This window comes from Apteryx mantelli, chromosome Z (genome assembly GCF_036417845.1).
Source record: "Apteryx mantelli isolate bAptMan1 chromosome Z, bAptMan1.hap1, whole genome shotgun sequence".
NCBI lineage: Eukaryota > Metazoa > Chordata > Aves > Apterygiformes > Apterygidae > Apteryx > Apteryx mantelli.
The window spans coordinates 10095987-10118280 of NC_090020.1; the positions used below are offsets into that span (position 1 = coordinate 10095987).

At 46.5% G+C, this 22294-nt stretch overlaps 1 protein-coding gene across 1 annotated transcript in view; it reads left to right on the forward strand.

The window, feature by feature from the left end:
• LOC136995363 (neuronal acetylcholine receptor subunit alpha-7-like) overlaps positions 1 to 21792 on the forward strand; it is a 52340-nt gene extending 30548 nt beyond the window's left edge. The window contains exons 8-10 of the mRNA XM_067315986.1: positions 115 to 201; positions 14788 to 14897; positions 21271 to 21792. Of these exons, the coding sequence (XP_067172087.1) occupies positions 115 to 201; positions 14788 to 14897; positions 21271 to 21792 (719 nt within the window). The remainder of the gene's footprint in view (positions 1 to 114; positions 202 to 14787; positions 14898 to 21270) is intronic.
• The last annotated feature ends 502 nt before the right edge of the window (positions 21793 to 22294 follow it).

The window sequence follows — 22294 nt, forward strand, 5'->3', positions numbered from 1 at the left end:
GCATTTGGCTTAGCTGTAGATCAGGACAAGGTTATATTTATCAGCACAGACATCGTAAGAGGAGCTGCAGAGATCACGTTCCTCATCCTTCCTCTCTATTTTCATTCCCTGCAGGTATCACTGTCCTGCTGTCCCTGACTGTATTCATGCTGCTCGTGGCTGAGATCATGCCTGCAACTTCTGACTCAGTCCCACTGATAGGTAGGTTGCTTTTGTCGCTCTGTGCACACCCTATGATACTTCCTAAGAGCTGTGCAAAGCCGGTTTGAGGACTGAATCTTTTTTTTAATAGAGTTTTGCATTTCAGCAGTGTCAGGAGAAAATCTTTGTCTGGGCCTTCACTGTTTGTGCATATGAAGAGAGCCTACATGAGGGTTGCAAAGGGGCTTTGAAAACATCAGATAAGCTGGTAACTGCAAGGTGCAGGGGACATAGGACTAACACAAAACCTGGAGGTTTAGGTGGGCAAAGCTGAAGACCCAGCACCTTCAGGGCACAGGCACGGAGTGAATACTGGAATAATACTCAGCCCTGGCTCTGGATTCGTTGCGCCTGGCTGTAAAGTTGCTTTGGCAGCTTTTTGAATGAAGCGGGTCCCACACAGAGCTTTTGAAAATCTCAGTGTTGCTGGCTGGAAAAAATTCTTTCCTTGCCCACATGACCTGCCTTCCCTCCTTTTATGCATCTCTCCCTGCCAGTTCTCCTCCTCCTCTCTTCTGTCTACCCCAAGAGCAATTCAAGAGATTGCAGTCGAAATTCAAATACATCACTGGTGTGGTGGTGATTTCTAACATTTGATGAAAGCTATTGACCAGATTATCTTCTTGGTGACTTCCACTGTAACTACCCTGGAAGACAATATAAGAAATCCAAGCTTATGCCATATAAGCCTTTTTATTATAGCCTAAGAGGTAGTCATGGAAACATCTAAAAGACCTTACCTGGACTCAGAATGGTGGATTATTACTTTTATTTTTACCGTGGTGGTATCAGAAGGCTCCAGGTGAAGGCCCATAATACCAAGTGCTGAACACACACATGCCCACACAGTAAAGAACTGTGTTTGCCCCAGAAAGCTTGCAGATTGAGCAGATAAAGCAGACATGGATGGGAAGGGTAGAGAAGGAGCTGGAAGAAATATCATTCTTCCCTTTTTCTAGACAAGGAATGAAGCTGTGAAGGATTAAATGATTTTCCCAAAGTCATACGGGAAAGACAGAGTGCTCTAATCATGTGCTTCATTAGTTTGTTCTTTCTGGAGGGTCAGATAATGAGGCAGATGAGGGATTCACTCTTGTTCCACAAGATAAACTGAGGCATCAGGAGAGACTGATTGCCTGTTATGGGGCTGTCATACCAATAAGCTGGCCCACAAAGATGCTGGCTGGGTATTATGAACACTGCCAGGCACAGTGAAAATGCAGGTCTTGCTTTCATGTTGTTTTTGAGGTTCAGTGTGATACAAACTGCAGAAGGGGAAGGTCACTTCTGTGTGCAATACATACACAGCTCTGCAAGTCCACAGCAGCACGACAGGAGCAAGGAGAGATCTCAGGCTGCGGTCCCATCGGCGATGCACGTCAATGACTCCAGCCTCTGCCACATGAAATTCCTGAAACTGCTGTCTGAGAAGGATAGGGAGAAGTGAAAGGACCAAGGCAGGTCGGACTGCCAGCAGCTGCAGGTGACTCCCCACCTCTTCTGGCCTGAGGATGCCCAAACCCTTCAGAGTTGGGACAGCTAAACAGGGGAGAAGGGGAAGGCCAAGCGGCAAGATGTGATCAGTAAAGGCACAGGCCTGTACGCTGCCTTCGTGTTGCTTGCAAGTGGGGCTGAGTGCAGAGCCTGAATTAGCATTGGCATATTCTTTAAGGAGAAGCCACAGATAAGCATGTCATGTTGGCGGGAGCAAAGCCAAGGATGACGGTCTTTTTCATCAGGACTAAGGGGGCCTGCGCTTGAACTGGGGAAAGCATCATTCCCTGGCCTCATAGCAGGGTAAGGAAAGTAAACCTGTTCTGGTTTGAAGAGTAAGCAAGAATGAACATCATAGGAAAAACTAGGACCTGAAAAATTATATTATCTCCTGAGCTAATGCCAATATTTTTGTTCAAATCATGACTAAGATACACACAGAGGACAGTAGAAATAAAAAATATATATATTCAACAATATATCTAGGTGCCGATGGAGGGTGTGCTTCATCATTGTGTAACTAAGGCCTAGCATGAGGCATACCACAAAAAGAGCAAAATGACATTTAGTCGCACAACCTCATTATCTAACTTCAGGGAGTTAGATAGACCTAACAGTCGGGAAGGATGGTGACTCACAGGGCTATGCAGCATGCCCCTAAGCAAGAGTTTCTGAAAGCCTCCAAATAAATTGGGCACCTTGCTGAAAGTCAGCATGACACTTTTACCAAGTAAGATGGGCTTCCAAAAAGCTAACAAGGCCCCTGCCATACATGTATCTAGGACTCTACAGGGGCAGCTACAGTTTCAGAGAAACTTGCTGTGTGGGGAGGAGAGACAAGGCATCTGACAGATTTTTACATAATTTTGCTTCACAAAATATGTAACAAAAGCCAGCTGGAATTACTAAACGGATACACTTGCCTATGTCCAGTGCAGTAGCTTTAATTAGACCAATTCCTCCTAATACATACTAGAGACGATAAAAAGATTTGGACCAAAAAAAGCTATGAAGAGTTATGTATTATTACAGATTTTCATGCTGGAATAACAAGTTTCAGCAAATTACTACCTAATCTATTGCAGATGTGTGGACATCAAATATCAGCAGGGTGGTGGGGAGGTCTATTGGGTCAAGTCCCCTTCTCCAGGTGACTGTTGGCTGCTCAAGTATTAGGACCTCTCACACCTTTTCATCATTTTTGGATCACAAAGCCAAGAATATGATAAGGGACTCTCTTCTCACCACTAGTGTATTAAATATGCCTTCTTGGCAGCCTGTATTATTGCAAGTTTTTTCATAATTCAGAAATAATTGGAGCATATCAAATGTATTAGAAATGCACCTATCAAAGTTGTCATGTAGGTCAAAGACAGTTTGTTCCTTTCATCTGTTCATTAAACAAATTTCACACTGTAAAACACTGTAAAAGAAAAATTATAATACATGGATGGTCTATTAGACCCTGGAGACTGACTTGAGCTATCCAGAAAAGGGATGTCTAAAGCAATCCCCTGGCTACTCTCACCTGATGCTCTCCTGTTACAGCCCAAAAGCACACTGAGCCTTGACTGGGGTCCACTGTGCAACCAGGCAGTCTGGGCTGGTGTGCTCTGAAACTTGGCAATCCCCCTTTAATGGGAGCTCCTACTTCACAGGATCACAAGATAACTCATGTTGGAAGGGATCAGGGGAGGTGTCTAGCCCAAACCCTGCTCAGGGCAGGGTCAGCCATGGGGTCAGACCAGGTTGCTCAGGGTTATTTCCAGTCAAGACATTGTCCCCTTTCATTTTATTATAGAAGACAATCAAGTTGGTCAGGTCTGATTTATCCTTGATAATTCCTGGCTGACTGTTCCCAGTTACCCATCTTCTGCCTTAAGTGCCCAGAAATGTTCTCCAGGGACTCGCTCCCTGATTTTCCCAGGGATCGAAGGGAGGCTGACCTGCTTGTAGGTCCCCAGATTGTTCCTTTGGCTTTTCCCAAAGGTGGGTGCAACAACTGCCTTTCTCCAGTTCTCAGGGATCTTCCCCAGTCTCTGTGGCCTTGCAAGGATACCAGCCAGCCCTCTCAGCACCCGTGGTGCAGCCTGTCTGGTCCCACGGACTTGTAGGGGTTGTATGGGTTGAGACCTGACAAGTAATCCCTGACTTGATCCTAATCCACCGCTGGTAGTTCTCTTTCTCCTTGAACTCTGTCTGTAAGCACAGAGACCTGGGAGACCTTGACAGTGAAGAATGAGACGAAGACAGCACTGAGCACCTTGGCCTTATTTCTGTCTGCTCTCACTAAATCATCCACCCCATTCACCAGTGGGCCCATGTTTTCCTTTTTGAGCTTTTTGATGTTATTGTAGCAGTAGAAGCTCTTCTTGTTGCCCTTGATGTCCCTCGGCAATCTCAGCTGCTGAGCTTTAACTTTCCTAACACCAGTCCTGCACGCCCAGACAATGTTCCTAAATTCCTCCTTTGCAGTCTATCCCTACTTTCACCCCCATCCCCCATATGCTGCCTTTTCGCATTGGAGCTCTGCCATGAGTTCCCTGCTTAGCCATGCTGGTCTCCTGATGTGTCTGCTTGTTTCTATGAGTAGCGAGAAAGATCTTTCTTGCACCTGGAGACTGTTGTCCTTAAAGCCCTGGCAGCTTTCCTGAGCTGCTTTAGCCTTCAGAGCTGCCTCCTATGGGATCCCACTTAGCAAATCCCTGAAAAAAGTGAAATCTTCTCACCTGAAGTCCAGGGTATTTACTTTGCTGCCTTTCTCCCTCAATCCTATCAGGATCTTGAACTCTATTATTTCACTGTCACTACAGCCCAGGCTGCCACCAGTTATCATGTCCCCAGCCAGTTCGTCCTCGGTAGTATTAGCAGATCCAGCTGTGCACTAGTTCTGGTTGACCCATCTTGTTCCTCCATCCAGAAGCTACTCCTGGCACTCTCCAGAAATCCTCTTGACAGCTTGCATTCCACTCAGCTGCTCTCTCAGCAGATGACAGGGAAGTCCAGGTCACCTGTGAGAACCAGGGTCTGCAACACAGAGGTATCCCTGCGTTGCCTAAAAAGGACCCCATCCACTTGCCCACAGTGATCAGGTGGTCTGTAACAGGCTCCCACCACAGTGCCACCCTCACTGGCCTCTCATCTGACCCCAACCCACAAGCTTTCCACCAGCTGTCACCTGTCCCGTAGATACCCACCATAGGAGCTGCTCCTGCATGTAGAGGGCAATGCACATCGTCTTCCCTGAAGGGCTTGTACCTCTCCATCAGAGGACTCCAGCAGTGTGAGCGTCTGGTGATCTCCACGTCTCAGTTATCCCAGTTATGCTGAATTTTTGTGACTGTACACAGGACTCCAGTTGCTCCTGCCTGTTTCCCAGGCTGTGCGAATTTGTGCACACACTCTGGAGGTGGGCCCCCTCCGCTCTATGCTACCATTGCTGAGGCCTTTCTTGTTCAGCCCTCCGTGCACCATTTTCCTTCCACCCCTCTCCACTATTCCCCCACTTAGATGTGGGTTGTCATCTCTGTCCCAGAGCGTGCTTAGTTTAAATCCCTACTCCTAACTCCTAGCTCTACTCCAGACACCAGCCCAGACAAACAGGGCAAGACCGCTTGCCCATTTGGCTGCTGGATCTAAATAGCCCTTGTTCAGCAAGTACTCACTGTTGGGCTGTATGGTATAGACAGACCTTGAGCTCTGAAAGCCTTTTCCCTACTCCAATGGGGAAGCGCAGAATAATCTTCCCACAATGATATTGCAGGCGATCCCAGAAGGGGTATAGCAGGTAATAATTGCAGTTCTTCAGCATGATCCAATTCCAGCTGAAAATCCCTAGGGAGGAAGTGGTGGACCCTTGGACAGCTTGTTCAGTTCTTGGAGAATCGCCATGATTAGCACCAGGTTACAGGAATAAATGAATCTTCTAAAGCATGCGGTTTAAAAAGGATGCAAGCAATTCGATCCTGAAATAGAAAGACCAACTGCTGGACTGCAGGAGAAGTCACTGTTGCTCGTCTTCATGTCTGTGGGAGCAGAGATGCTCTGACCCGTACACTCTGAAAAATCTGCTTTGTATTGTTAGGATTTGGGTTTTTTAAAATTAAACGTGCATCCACAGCCACCTGGACCCATATGAATAGTCCCACCTTTTGCCAGTCCAACAACACTGGTCCCTAACATGCTGTATATCTTACTTTTCTCTGCCTTTTGGCCTCAGTTTTAACTATTTAACCATGAGAACGTGAGAAATTCTCAGAGCTGCTGCTTGCAGTCACTCTGTTAAGGGGGCACAGGAAAGCTGCTCTGATATAACATGAGGAAAAGAACCGGCTTCTCATGTCTGATCTGTTTGCAAAGAAATGAGGAAATGGTATCTTGATTCTTCTTAACTGAGGCTAGTCTCTCTTGACCTCGACTAATATTTACAATAAATGAGGCACTTTCCAGCCTAAGTAAGCACAGGGAAGCAGGTGGGGCAGGATGCCTGCTTTTTCCTGTTGTAACCTGTCTGCAAAATATCTCCCTCCCTTCCTTGGCACATCCTTTGTACTCTGTTCATAAAGCTGCCCGGAGTGGACTTTCTCTTCCCCCACCACGTGCAACTTCTCACATGATGGACTCCGGTTTTCTAAGCAGCCCAATAGATGCTGTGTTAATACACAATAACAACAAGCAGACTTTTTTCATCTGTAAAGAGCAAGTGGCAAAGCTTGGCCTAGAAATCAGAGGCAGGTTGCTCAATGCCTTTTAACACTGGGACTCTTCTGCTTCAACACACTGCAGGGTGATGTGTACTGAAGCTTTTTCCTCCCCAGTGAGCCAGGCCCTTTCTGTGCCAAGAAATGTTCCAGCTAGGAGTCTGGGTGACTGCATTTGTCCCCCTGCTCCTCTTCTCCAGAAATTTCCCCCTGTTTGGGGGAACAAGATATTTCCAGAGCCCACTTTTCAGCAGCATTGCAAATGTGCCACACAAGGCATTGAGATCTTTCAAAAATTAAAGGGCTGCTCTTCTGCAAACTCATCCGTGATGCTGAAGAAAGGAAAAGTCCAGGAACCAGAGCAAGGATGCCTCTGCTTATGTTTAAAAAATTAAACACCCATAGCAACAGAAACCAGCTCAGTCATTTGGATCGAGAGTATTTACGTCCCATGGCATTCACAAACACAACGGTTCGGCCAGAATTCAACACAAGTTGACTATACGAGCAAGGCTTGCTTCACTGCTGGGCCCTGGAGGTCCCTCCTGGCACTGAAAGCTCTGGACTGTGGCTCCTGAACAGACTTTCAGACCATGATTACATGGCAGCAACTGTGTCCTAAACTTACGCACCCCGGGAACGGCTTCATCCTGCCTCACCGGCAGCGTGTCTGGCTGCACTCATGATTGGACCTACTTTTAATTTCTCTCTTTAAAAAAGTTTTTATAAAGAGCCTGTGTAGCTAGACAGCTGGAGATCATCTCATGAGGAAAAAACACAGAGAAATGCACAGAACTCCAGACGTGTTACACACCTGAAATTACTGGGCTGGCTGCACTATCACTGGGTGAAATCCTAAAGCCTGTGTCATACAGCTCAGGTGTATGGTAACAACTGCCCTTTACGTTTCTATAAGCCTATTAACTTACAGACAGATTTGTCTCTCACTTGAAAAGCCAGCAATTCCATGGAGATAGCCTGCTCCTAATACATAGTACACTTGTGCACCAGCTGAGAGCATTATATGAGGAGGGAGATCCATGTGGATGTGTAACAATCCCAGTTCAGTGACCAAACTGAAATTACACAATAACATAATGAAATAGAGTTTCTGTAGAAGTTCTGGATCTGTCCATTCAAACTAGAGGGTCATGTAATTCATCTGGGAACTACATCTGAGACATCCAGTCATAAACTGCAAGGGCTTTTTTATTTTGATAAAGACAGCATGAAACATATAAACAGTACTGGATAATCAAGTCCATTTTGGCTAATGGTTTTGTGACCATCTCTGAAGAAAGGATCAATCCATTCCTTAGGCAATAGGCATACGCCTGAATTCTCTTTTCTAAAGAGCATCGTGCCTCCCTATTTGCAGACTCCATATCCCTGACCTCTTTCATTAAACTCTATCATTCATTTGAAAGCAACCTTGCAATTAAGGGTAGCAAATCATGCATTAAGAAGTAACTAGGAAGGAAGCTTCCCCAGATCAAGACAGATTCCTAACTGTAACTCTGCCCCTTCACAATTATCCTTTAAGTAGAGCCTCCTTAAGATTATACAGCTGGTGGGCATGCTTACGCACTTCCAACAGTACCTGATAAAGCAATCACCAGGATCTCATTAATCTTGCATTGCTATAGGCATGTTTTCAAGAATCAATGTCTCAGGATGGGCTGCTGGGTTGGACTCACGGACTAAATACCTTAAAAAATTCAGCTCCTAATGTAATGTTTAGTTACCTAGCAAAAATCAACCCGTTTTTCAGAAAGACAGATCAATCCACAGCCCATTGTAGTCAGGTATGGCCAAAAGCAATGGCCCTGGAAAATTCAAGGCAATGCAGTTATGGGCATAGCTGGCACTGCTTCCCCACCCTCATATTCTGCTGCCTGCGATATCATCTCAGGGGCAAAAACACTTTGGGCCACACGGCATGGCATGGAAAAGGTTCAGAGGGCTCCGCTCTTCCTTCCTGCTCTGTGATCCTGGTTGCTTCCAGCCTCAGATGATTCAGCCTATTTCAGATGTTTTATTCTTAAAGAAACACCACCAAATCCCTGCCTGGCCCGAGTCAGGGCAGGTTTGCCTCTCCTCCCAGCGCAGCGTGACACGGGCTCTGGGATCCCCGTCCACCCTCCTGCATCCACCTTGACTGCATCTCCACTTTAGCAGTCCCATGACTGCAAGAAAAGGGCGATAGAGTGCAGAAGTGACCCTAAAATGTTTACTTAGCGAACCTCGCCTGGCTGTTTCTTCCTCTCGTCTTGATCCAAAGCTCACTGCAGACCACGAGTCCTTCAGATCAGGCCCCAGGTGGCAGAGAAAGTACAGCCACACAGCGAAACAGCCAGGAGCACCCGCAGCAGGCAGATTCCAGCTTGCGGCCAAGGCTACAGCAAGCTGAGAGCTGGCTGCTCTCCCTCCACCCCAGCCGGTGCTCACAGGAAGTATTGCTTTCAAAGTACTTTGTCAGATCAGATAAGGCATGCTTCTGCCCATAAGCCAAATCCTAAATTGAAATGTTCAGACCTCTCAAACCAGTCAGATGATTTGTTTCTCCCACAAACACTCTTCTGGCCCGGATCTTCAAGGCGTCCTGCTGAACATGGGAAGTGCTCGACCATTTTGGATTTACCATGCGCTATATCTCAGTGCAGAATGCCTGTGGGGAAGACAAATGATTTTTTTTTTTTCCTCCCACATACCCAAGTAAACGCCAAGGCAGTGCAAATCATTATTTCCTGCCAGCTCTCTTCAGAATAGTACCATCACTTTTGGGTCTAGAACCTGTATTTTGCTCTAAAAGGTGTTTTATTGCAGAAAGTGTGGACCACTTGAAAAATGGTATGTTCACAGAGTGTATGAAAAACAAAACTTGGGACTCATAAGTACAAGGAACTGTCACTTCCTCAGTCCATATTAACATCCACACGATGCTTGATGCCTTGGCTGGACATATCAAATGCCATGCAATAAAATTGAGTTATCGTCGCCTCTAGGTAATATAAACTGCATTTCCCTCTGTCCCCTTCTTTCACTGTGCTCACCTGCTTGCCTGTTCTTAATGCACAATAAGTACTTGCTACTCAGGGCTCTACTAGCCTAACATATTTACAGCCTTGTCTCCTTCTTGCTCCTCTTTACCATGCTTATTTTATTTCAGTAAAGAAGAAGGGTGTAAGCTGTGAATAAATATGTTTGCACCAGATGCTCGGGGTGATTTCTTGCAGTTCAGTCATACAGCAAACAAGGCTGCAAATTGCTGAGACAAGGAAGCAGCACAGTGCTTTAACAGCTCCAAGAATTACAGATTGTTCTAAGTTAAGAGCAGAAGCCATTAGTGGTTCTGACTAGATGGAGAAAACGAGATTAATCTCCTATGACATTTTCTGTCATGTGCCTGTATCTCTTCAGCTGCTGCCACTCTAGCATCTGCCCTTTCATTTTTCTCTGTCTCTTTTTGATTTTGCTGAGTGCTTTCCCCCCCGCCCTTCGATGCTCCTGCCTGGCAGCTTGCTGACTCCAGGCCTCTGCTCAGCTTCTTCCATGCAATGGAAATTCTCAGTCTCAGCAGCTCTTCGCAGTTTTGGGCTCCGTGGTCAATGGTGCTGTTCCCAAAGTCTCAAGCTTTGCAACTTTCTTTATGAAAAAAATACAGCTGTTCTTTTTCTCAAATACCTTGTTCTACTCCTCAAAAGCGTGTGGGAGAAGAGCTTGAAAACACTGACCCTATGCCCTCTACAAGTATCATAACCAAAAGGTAAACACAGAGTCTAATCCTTAGATTTCTCACTCTCTGAAGACATTTTCTGTTTATGAGGCATCAGCTCACAGTTCAGGAACATGACGATGCTCTTTGCTCTCTAACATCAGTGAGAGGTAATGGATGACACATGGTGGCCCAGCTAGAGCAGATCTCATCAGTAATGGACATAATTTTCCTGCCCACATCCTTTTCCTTGTTTCTTTGCTCTCTGTGTACAAGGGTAAATCAGCTAGGAAGGGAATCCCTCCTTCACCTTTCGGTGCCCTGGTCTCTGAGAAACTCTGCACAAATGGTGGGCCATCAGCTGTTGTGTACTGGGACCCTGTCTGCCTGGCACTGGCCCCAGTCTCTGCCATAGGAGGAGAGAAACAGGACGGCTGGAAGCCCCTGGGATGGTCTCTGAGGTCTCCTGAGTCCTCCACAGGCTGCAACTTATGAACTGGAAGCATTTCCAGAGGTGCAGTGGTGCACAGCTCATTTGGTGCATGTTTTGAGACATTTCTCCCATTTCCTGAGAGTTCAGTGGAGGCATTCAACACCAAATGGTTGACATGACCTGACTAGTAGCAGCTGTAAACCACTCCAGCATTTCAGGTGCAGTTACTGACGCTTTCTGCGGAGAAGGAACACAGACTCCAGTGGGATGCATCCAGTTCAACCACTGTGAATACCTGAGTATGACATTCCCCTTCCTCCTCCTCCATTTCATAATAAAATCAGGACTGTAACTTGCCGCAGTGGGGAAGCTCTGTCTTTCCATGATTAACTGGGTTAATAAATCTGGATAATACACTGATTTTCCTGTCAGTATTCAGTAATAATTTTAACAAAGCAACGCATCACTCTGGGATCTTCTTGCCTTTCTTAGGGTTTCTGTTTTATTTTCTTTGTTCTATTAATTAGTCTTAAAGTTAAAGTTAATCCAGTTCCACTCCAAAACATTTCTAAAATAATCTTAAGGTGCTTCCCTGATGCTGGGTGCTGTCACAGAATGTCCTAAAATGGTGCTGGAAACTCCTGAAGTTTTGGATTGCAAGTCAAGGCCATCCTTTTGATACAGGTTTTACTCTTTAATGTCAGAGGATGTCTGCAAGAACAAATAGCTATTGTCATCGCTGATCATTTAAAAAGACTTACTGGGTCTCTGTGGCTGTGTCAGATCAGTATTTGTTGTGATTACAGCACCTGGTCATCTTCTAATGGTGCTGAGACTGAGCCTGACAGCTCCCGATGTTAAAGCAGCTGTCCAGGTAGCGTGTTACATCATGCCTCCTCTGGCAAAGAGAGGGAAGAAAATCAACAATGAAAGAGCAGACACCTCATGCCTGAAAGAGATCAGCTCCTGTGCACGAGCAGCAGCTGTTTCATTGACACATGACTGCTGAAGAAAGCAGCATGCAGCTTTGAAGTCACATGAAGAACAGCTAATAGCGACCAGTGCAGACCTCCGCATCCCTGGGGAGCATCGCTATGCAAGGCAGGAGCGTACGGGGGCTCCAAACGCTGGTGTCCCAGTCCCTTTTCCTGCCCTGTGGCAGCTGTCCAGGACAGAAGAAGAAAATGGGAGCAGTTCTCTTCCAGAGCATGGTAATCGCATCCCAGCTCTGCCTCAGAGCAACTCACAGCCAGCACCCAGGCCCACGCTCTTCCCAGTGCACTCTGGACTGGGCTGGCTGCTCCTTCACTGGGGGCTGACACTGCCTGTGGCTGGGACATTTATTAAAGCCTCCACGCAGACCCATTTAGCCTAGAAAAGATCTTGGTAACCAGGAGCTCCAGGGTAAGATAAGACAATAACATGCTCAGTGACAGATATTGAGTATTCTCCTCGAGGTGTTTAAATGAAATGGGCTGAGCTTCTTTGTAAAATCAGGTTCACATTTGCCCGCTGCTGACAGATACACTTGGAAGGGAGAGACTTTGTGGGAGTCTCAAAGCCCTAATTGCACCTGTGCTGTGGGCTTTAGGATGGACTCTGAAATACTGGGGCAGGGGGGAGGGAAGAGGACAATCCTGTGGCTGGATTGCAGCTGTTGAAGCTCAGTTCTTACTCTGTTGCTTGTTCCCTGTACCACATCTGACGATCAGCATCTCTGTTCCTGTGGCTGTGCTTGGCAATATCAAGAGAAGCCCAGGAGTGGAGTTGGTTGATCATGTGGGGCCAAAGTAGGGTGAGTGGAGATGGCAGTGCCATGGCTCCAAGGAAAGTGGTACCTACGTGCCTTGCAGGTTGGTCCTCTCAGCAGCTCTGCTCACAGGGTTGCTGGAGGAGGATAAGAGAGCAGTGGTCATGGCAGAGGGGGTGGTGGAGGTGACAAGGGACCGCGGCCCTTGAAGCTTTCGTCAAATGATGGGTTTGATCTGGCTGGGGTGAGGGCTAAAGACTGCCAGGGACAGAGGTGCCAGGCCAGCAGACTGGAGGAGGATTAAGCCACGCTCTTGGGGAGGTGTGTGAGAGACAGCACGAGAGTCTTTCCCACCAGAGCTCTCTTGAGAGCTGCAGGAGGAAAATATTCTTCTGCTGCAGGGAAAGAGGAGATGTAGGATTAAGCCATGGAAGGGAAGACCAGGAAATATTTGAGGGGGTAAAGCTACTGTTTCAGAGTCAGCATCAGTTTGCCTCACTCCTGAACCTGCTCAGGACTGGAGGTTTTCCGTCCCTTACAGGTGAACTGTCACTGATCCCAGGCCTGGCTCGGTCTCAGCCACCCCTGCCCGTGGCTCTGCCCTGACGCAGGATCCGTAATGCGAGCACAGAGCCGTGTTTTGGAACCAAGAGACCCATGGGCAGAAGCTCTAGTAATTACTTTATCAACAGTGGCTCTCAGGTCCACCCTATCTTGCCACAGGAGAGTGGGCAGCAGCCTCATCATATCTCCTCCTAGCTGGACTACCTGCCAGTTTTCATTTCACAGATACACTTGTGACTTTTTATCGCCTGAAACTGATAACACAGCTGAAGCACCATGCCCTCTGTTCTCCATCCTTACTCTCCGACTTAAAACTTAACAGTACCTTGGCCAGAAGGACCCAAATAGAAATGCAAGTGATGCACACCCAGCCATTTCTTCCTTGCCCACCATCAGGCAAGAACAGATAGCATTTTTCTTTATGGCACCACAGGTCCCCTACAGTTGCCAGTCTCGGCTTGAGAGAACTGTTTTCCCTGTTTACTCCAGACCTCCATAGCAATTTCCTGCCCTCTGTTCTTGGGATTACAGCACAAGAAACTAAGAATGTGAATTCCTCAGCTAATCCTTGGCTGGGATTTTCAAGAGTCAGGTAATACCAAGTTCCTTTCAAATTCAACTGAGAGGTTAATTTTCCAAGGGTCTATGAAAAATCCTAACCAAAGCCATTTTTAATTGGTCACTTCAGGCCTGGAAGTCTTATTGGTGGCATCTAAATGCATAGAATTTGCTGCAGGGTTTAGTGACTTATGGCACTAATTATTCTAGTGGTGTCAACATGCCTGTATTCCTATTATATGACTCATTTTGGAGTCAGATCAGCCACCTTCTCTGAAACCTGAGTTCATGGTTTGTTCTGTTTTTGCACCACCGTTGCCTTTATTCTTTCATGAGTAAGTGTAACAGAGATCTTTCAATTCACCTTGCCCTCAGGAGTATTCTTCTAGTCCAGCTGCATAATTCATTTTGCCGTGGAAAGCTATGCCTGCCTCTTGAAGCAATTCTAGCGTTGGTTTCAGGAAGGCATCAGAACCTCATTATTATGAATATGCTCTTTGCCGCTAAGGCAACGAAAAGAGGTGTTAGGAAACTGAGCCTGGCACAGAACTTGCCTTGGAGTCCTTATTAAAATCCTTGACTTTTCCTGCAAGCTTCGGCAGGGAGGGGTGGGCATAGGAAGAGGTTATAAGCTCTGGCAGTGTCACGCGTTGCCCCACGTTGCTCCCTGTTATCTGACTGTCACCCTCCCTAGTATTTTGCCATAGCAAACGTCACTAGCTCTGTGGGCATTTCTTTTTCACACTCCAGTGCCTCAACCTAACTCCCGGCATGAGGAGGCTGTGCTGGGCCTTAGACTGGTTTCAGGTCCCTGCTCTGGCTTCAAGGATCTCGATTTCTGTCCTGTGTGGCAGGCTTAGATTTAGCAGTAAGGCGGAAGCACAGCTAGGAGCCAGAGGAGGTGGGCTTGAGGGCTGAGGAGGGTGCTGAAGAAGATGCCTAACCCCTGTGGGCAGTGATGGGGAGAACAGGCAAGAAATGGTGCCGTGGTCACACTTTGCTGAGGGGTCCAGTGACCCAACGAACAAAGCATGTGCCTTTGGCACTGCTGCCGGTACCACCAGGAGGCTCCCAGGACCGGGGCCTCGTGACCAGCATCCTCATCAGCTCCACAGGCACCATGCCGTCCCTGCAGCGGGAATAAAAGCAAAGCAAATACGCCTTTCACTGGTTCTAGCCCTCCCCTAGGTGGAGGCGAAAGGGCTGAGCAGATGTACTGAAAACCGCAAAGGCCTCAAGCAGTGTATAGTGTGGATGGCCAGAGGAGAGGATGTTTGGATGTGACACAGGACTGCTCTCAGGGCCTGGCTGAGGAATGTTATTTGCCTTTTCTTTTTTTCCTCTCCTAACCAAATCCTCCTTTCAATTGCAGCTCAATATTTCGCAAGCATCATGGTCATCGTTGGTCTGTCTGTGGTGGTAACGGTGCTGGTTTTACAGTTTCACCATCATGACCCTCAAGCAGGAAAGATGCCCAAATGGGTAAGCAGCTTTGGCGGTAAATATTCAACAACCTGCTAAAAAAAAAATTACAATTTATAGTGAACTAATGAGGGGCAGAAGTTGTTCTCAATTAATCCCAAGTGCCAGCTACAGACAGTATGTGTGACACTGCTGTGTTTGCTGCCAGCGTAAAAGAACGAATATACTAAATTTGGGTTTCCATTAAAACCAGCATATATTATCTGGGTTTTCTCTTTAAACTTAAACCAGGAGACAGCTTACTCTGCACCCACTTTGCAAGTGCTGACCCCAAAGGCAACAGCCTTGATTTCTTATCCAGCAGTCGCTGGTGCTGATAAAACTTGGCGTTTCAAAGCACTAAGCAAACACCTACTAGTCTCTGCTGGGCAGTTTGTCCGGCATGTTGCCTTGTAGAGATTTATACTGCAGTCACTGGCAGAGCTGTAATCTCCCAAAACAAGGACAGGAGGTCCAGAATTCAACACTGGAGGCAGTCTGCATTTCCACTCTTGCAACTGTCCCAGCTGTGAATGGCTCTCTGAGTTGCTGGAAGACAGTACCCACCACCGCAGGGCACCAAGGGTCCTGGATATCAACTCAGCTGTGCTTCTTGCAGCTTGCAGGGTGGCTGACTGCTTTTCTGCATCATCAGCAGATGGAGTCAGGCTCAGTCTGGGCTCAGTCTGGCTGTGCTGAGGGACCCCTGGACTTTGCTGGGAAATCTGCCCTCTGCTGAAACCATATCCACTTGTCTGCCTGGAGAAACAATTTTGTCTGCTGGCATCTGATGACTTCTCAGTGCCATAGTCTGTGGACACTCTTTTCTCTACAACAGAAGAGTCTGTTACGCCAGTGAGGTCCAGTACCAGCCCCAGTTAGCTTTCAGGAGGAATGTGTTTATTTTAGATTTTCATGTTAAAAACAAAAGCATACTTTTTTCTCTCTCACCTTCCCAAGAATGGGTTTTAGAATAAGCAGGGAACACATTGCTGCTACAAAAGGAAAAGTAATGAAAGCTAAAGCAGATACCAATAGTCGCAGTCATCTGCTCACCCTGGTTTCTAAGAAGTCTGCTTTTGCAGCGTCCTCTATTATCTCATTCACTTTATTTGTCATGCTGGCCAATTATCGTGATGTGATGTGAAATTTCACATGGCTACCAATGTCAGCTTGAGAAACAGAACTGATTTCTAGTTTATCTTCTCTAAAAATAAGTTGCAGAGTCAATGCAAATTAAAAAAAATAGATCAGTAGATATTAAGCATACCTAACAATCACTTCTTAAAAAGCTGTATAAATTAAGATCAGCTTAGTTTCAAGACAGCACAGCAGGTGAATTCTAGACGAACCTCTATGTCAGCAAGACTTGAGGACACCAGTCTGGATAAACATGCTTCAGATGTCCAAATGGATAGAGTATGCAGCAGCACAACAGCCCCTTGGGCAATTGTACTGTGTCTTCTGCCTTCTGAGGAGTCTGGGCATGGGCTGAGGTGTCCTGTTAAATATGCTCACAGACCCTGCCAGTCAATTCTTGCTCCTTGCCAGCCCATCAAGATACTCTCTGAGGCCACGTCAAATATTTTTGCTAAGGAAACTTCACTATGATGATGAGACATTAGAGGAAATTATCATTCGTGATTCTTTTTGAAGTTTCCTGGGAAAGAGGACAAGCCTAAGAGAACAGTTCTGCAAAGCCCTGTAACAACTGAATGTTACATGTTAAGACAGGACTTCTATAGCTGCTTCTACAGTACGTCCAGATTTAGCATTAGGCCTAACCAGACACATGAAACCAGCCCATTACCACACGAATCATCCATTCTGCAAGACAAAGCAAGCCCTGAAGAACTGTGCTCTTCTGTAACAAGCTATCAGACCTGGCTTGTTGCTCACTCTCTCAAACCTCAGAACACAGAAATGGCATATCTGAAAACTATTGGACAAAGGATTTTCTTCTTTCATATCGGTCATCTGGAGCTCCCCGGAGCTCCTGCAAGACTTGGAGCAACCCGACACACTCCCATTCACATCCTGGAGAGCTGAGAGGACTTCCCTCCCAATGAGTGAATCCAAGGGACCCATAGCGAAAAATGCAGTAACAAATTAAACAAGGGTTGAGCAATCACGGGATCTGGAGAACATCCATTTCCCCGTAATATGTTTGGGAGAGGTACACACTTCGGTCCACTTCTGGAGCAGTTGTAGAAAGAGTGGATTTTCTTTTGCCATTGGCAAGAAAATTTGTAGGAACATACTTGGCAAGAGATTCCTGGCTAGATGTAGAGCAAAATAGGGATTGGTTGTGGGAAGAAATGAATGGAAGTATCTAGACCTGTGTATTGAAGCATGCTGCTGGGAACTTGTTCCCCCAGCACAGACCTGCTGCTGTTTCACTCAGAACCACAGAATCACAGAATGGTTGAGGTTGGAATGGACCTCTGGAGATCATCTAATTCAACCTCCCTGCTCAAGCAGGGTCACCTAGAGCATGTTGCCCATGAGCATATCCAGATGGCTTTTGAATATCTCCATGGAAGGGGGCTCCACAACCTCTCTGGGCAACCTGGTCCAGTGCTCTGTCACCCTCACAGAGAAGAAGTTTTTCCTCATGTTCACATGGAACTGTCTGCATTTCAGTTTGTGCCTGCTGCCTCGTGTCCTGTCACTGGGCACCACTGAAAAGAGTCTGGTCCCATCATCTTGACACCCTCCCTTCAGATACTTGTACACATTGATAAGATCCCCCCTCAGTCTTCTCTCCTCCAGGCTGAACAGGCCCAGCTCTCTCAGCCTTTCCTCATATGAGAGATGCTCCAGTCCCTTACTCATCTTAGTAGCCCTTTGCTGGACTTGCTCCAGTAGTGCCATGTCTCTCACATTGGGAAGCCCAGAACTGGACACAGCACTCCAGATGTGGCCTCACCAGGGCTGAGTAGAGGGGGAGGATCACTTCCCTTGACCTGCTGGCAACACTCTTCCTGATGCACCCCAGGACACCACTGGCCTTCTTGGCCACAAGGGCACATTGCTGCCTCATGCTTAACTTGGTGTCCACCAGCACTCCCAGGTCCTTCTCCGCAGAGCTGCTTTCCAGCAGGTCAACCTCCAGCCTGTACTTGTGACTGGCATTATTCCTCCCTAGGTGCAGGACCCTGCACTTCCCTTGGTTGAACTTCATGAGGTTCCTCTCTGCCCAGCTCTCCAGCCTGTCCAGGTCTCTCTCAATGGCAGCACAGCCCTCTGGCGTATCAGCCACTCCTCCCGGTTTTGTATCGTCAGCAAACTTGCTGAGGGTGCACTCTGTCCCTTCATCCAAGTCATTGATGAATAATGATGAATATATTGATGAATAAAACTCCCATACGGTCTGTATTTGACAACGTCTGGACAAAGAATGACAAGGTAGAAACTACAGATAAGAAAGACCTATCTGAGTACTCTGGGTTCTTGCCACAGACCTGCTGAGGTCCACTATTTTTTGGCTGAAAACGTTGTGTGCAGGGGGTCGTCATCCTTGAACAACAAGGTTCAATGGCCTGCCAGCTGAACTGCCATACACTTAAAAAAAATTACTATCAGAAGCAAAGACTGTAGAAGGCATTACTGGAGAGTGCAGATGATATACTGTGACAGCTGTAGCACAGGCAAGCAGGCAGGGCTGAGCGATCTCAAGACAAAAGGGGCAAATGCCAGTTGTGTGGGAAGAGGCTGGCAGCCCAAGAGCGGTCAGTACACAAGTTCTCTGCAAGTCATAGCCATTGCTCAGTCATTAGGATTTATGGCACAATCCCCATTGATTTTTTCCTGCCAGCATCTTTCCGGGCCCGTTTACCTTTTTTTTCAGAGACATCCATACAGCTTTTTGCTGAATAAAAACAGGAACCTATTAAGATGGCTATCTGCAGAGAGGAGGAAATTGCTTACCTGAAATTTGTTCTCTGCAATCCCAGTCTCAGCAGATCCTCCTAGAACTACTCACTCCCCACACACCCCTCCCCCTGGCAGAGCCAGACATCCAGGCATTGCAAGGCTCTACCCCTAATTAATTGTTAGGGGATGTTTTTCCACCTTTGATGGAATTGGCTGCTGGAGCGAGTTCCAGGGGAAGGCGTGGGCTTTCCTTGGGAGCACCTGCAAGGTAGAGGCAGAAGCCCTCCGGCTCTCTGCTGTGCCTACATCAGGTTGTTTAGTTTCAGGCTTCCCTTTGGATATAATCCTGGGCTGGCTGATGCCGTCGGGCTGGGGCGTGCAGGTTTGCCGGGGAGCTGGTGCTCCTCACAGAGCGCTGTAGCTACAACCTTGTCCGTGGGCTAAGCGGTGGGCAGGGGTTCACACCCGGGCTGTTTCTAGACAACCTCAACCAATTGGCATGCCAGGAAGAGACTGATGCCTGAACGTCTGTGCTTTCTAGGAAATATGGCATTAGTCCAAACACATGAAAAGCTGCGGTGTTGTCTTGCATGTATTTAATTGTCTGTAGGAAATGGGCTTGTCTGTATCTGAAATTATAAATGTAAATTCTCCAAAGAATAAGCACACCATCTTGAAAGAAAAAGTAACATTTCTGCAGAACAGAGCTTTTCCCCTTACATCTCCTTGAAGACCCAGGGCAGACATATCAACATTTTCTAATAAAGTTTGCCTGGCCTAGTATTTTGGAATTTCACATTATGTGAGAATGAATTTCTCTCTACCCTTGCCACTGACACTGCTGAAATATTGTCAGCAATTAAAGCCTTTATATTGTTCCATGATAATATGCAATCATTGTGTCCATAAGCAGTCAGAGGACATTTTAATTAAGGAAGTTCAATTAAATCCAGGATGGATTTTTTAACCTGCTACATTATAGTTTTGTGTTTGTCTGTGGTGACCAGAGAGGAAATAATGAAACATTTAAAGCCACCAATGAAAGCAGAATAATTTGAAACTCAGGAAAATAGCTTTTCAGGGTGAGGAATAAAAGATTCATTAGAGGGAGTGAAGCAGAATGGCCCACAGGGCTGCGAGCCAGAAGAACTCTCACTGTAAAACTTAAAAATTGTATTACCATCTTCCACTCGTCTTGGCTTTGGGGTTTTACTATTATCACTCCCTGCTGCGGTAATTAGCGTCTCCTCCTTTCTGAAATTACGCTTGTCATTACAGCAGCCACGCAAAGCGCGAGCTGTAATTCGCCCACCTGCGCATCTGCCCTGTGCAAACGCAGGAGATGACTCCACCTGTATCTGAAACCACCCTACGGACGAGGGGTGGCCCTGAGGCATACAGGGCCAAACCGACAGGAGCAGCATCCTTCAGGCGGTCCTGGGCACAGGGGTGAAACCAGAGGTCAGTTCTGCTTTTTCTGCAAGCAGAGCGAACCAGTAATTGAAGAGGCCGCCTATCTTCCAAGAGTGACTCTCACCAGCTCCTTGCGAATGTCCGTTCCTCTATACATACTACTTGAAGGACTCTACGGTTACAAGATTTTACTGATTGAGTTTGCTGCTGTCTGCCTTCCACAGCAATCAGTACTAAAAATGGGAAATCTGGCAGGCTCAGAGTTCAGACAAGGGATCTGAAGATCAGTTCACAGGGAAAAAAATGCTGGATGTACCCTCCTGAGTTAGCTCACCTGACAGCCTTAATAGGAAATATTTGCCCCACAAACGTCCATAGGCAGGCTAGAAAGCTCTCGCGAACTGTCGGAGCAGTTTTATACCAGAGCATGAGGAAACGACAGCTGATAATAGCAACATTCAGATTTCGAACTGCCCAATTTAACTGATCAGCTGCTGTTGTTTTGAGAGAAGGCCTGCTGTGTTATGTGGCTGAACTCTTCACCAAGGATTAAAACAGGATTGCAACAGCTTTCAAGTAAAACAACACAAGGCTGTTTATATAGACTTAAACAGCAGGGGTTGCGGGGAGGGTATATGCTAAAAACTTCAGTTAGTCTGTCCTATAGTCTAATTCAGCACAATCTAAACATTTGCCCCCCAAATCTTTAAGAGTATCTCTCTCCATATTAACTGAGAAATGGTTGTAAAAGAATGCAGCCAACTTTGTGCCTTCCGCTCAACCACAGAGATCCAGGATTGTTTGCAAAATAGGGGAGTTCGAGAATTGTTCTGTGAAGTGAAGATCTTAAATCTCCTTTGCTCTCTAAGCTGGGTGGACATGGAACACCTGTATGTTCAAAACATGTCTGAAAAATGTCGTTTTTGGGAAGGGCCCAGATCCTGAAAAACTCCACTTAAAATCAGATAGTTGGAGAACATAGCAAACAGCCAGGCTTTCTAATTGAACGTAAGGACTGATGACAGTAGCCACCAAATGCTTCAGAAACAGTACATTAAAATGCTCAAAGGCTCCCTTTATTCATATTCTGATCACTCTCTTTCAGGTCCGTGTCATCCTGCTGAACTGGTGCGCTTGGTTTCTGCGAATGAAGAAACCTGGGGAAAACATAAGGCCCCTCTCTTGCAAATACAGCTATCCCAAGCACCCTCTGAGCGTCAACAGCGCTGAGTTGAACGTCCTGCCCGGGCACCAGTCCAGCAACGGCAACGTGGTCTACAGCTACCACGCCATGGAGAGCCCACGCTGCCGCCAGAGCAACGATCTGGGTAGCAAGAGCGGAAAGGTTACTTGCCCCTCGCCAGAGGATATCGAGCTCGCTCAGAAGAAAGCTTTCGTGGATCACCTCCCAGTGATCGTGAAGATCCTGGAGGAGGTTCAGTTCATCGCAACGCGCTTCAGAAAACAAGATGAGGGTGAGGAAATCTGCAGCGAGTGGAAGTTTGCAGCTGCTGTTATAGACAGATTGTGCCTGGTTGCATTTACCCTTTTTGCCATCATCTGCACATTTACAATACTCATGTCTGCTCCAAATTTCATAGAAGCTGTTTCAAAGGATTTTGCATGAGGCTTTCAAAGATGAAAACAGTAAGGAGAAAGGTAATTTAAAAGTCAAGGTTTCCAGTAATTTTGCTAGGTAATTTAACTCAAAAGAGAGAAGTGTACTTTTCTGTGCTAACATACGCAGAAGGAACCGAAATTAGTTTCAAGAGCTAATTTATTCCTGATGTTTGTGACTGTAATTACTGAATAGCACACATGTTGAGTATACGTGTTGTTATTTATTTCTTAGACTACTTCTACATGTAATTATGTCATGATCTTGTGACCATCAGATAGACAAGATAGACAAGAATTCCAATCTACAATATATTTGTTACAAGCTAACACTAGTATCAATACATTACAAAGCATCTGTGAACCTTTAGCTATTTTTATGTGGCTCGCTATAAGCTCTTCAGTACTTTACTGTTTTCAGTATCTTTATGTTTTGGGGATTTTTTGTGGCTCTGATACTCACTTCTCAGGTTTGACAGATATCTCTTCGCAGTCTTATGACGCTGTATTGC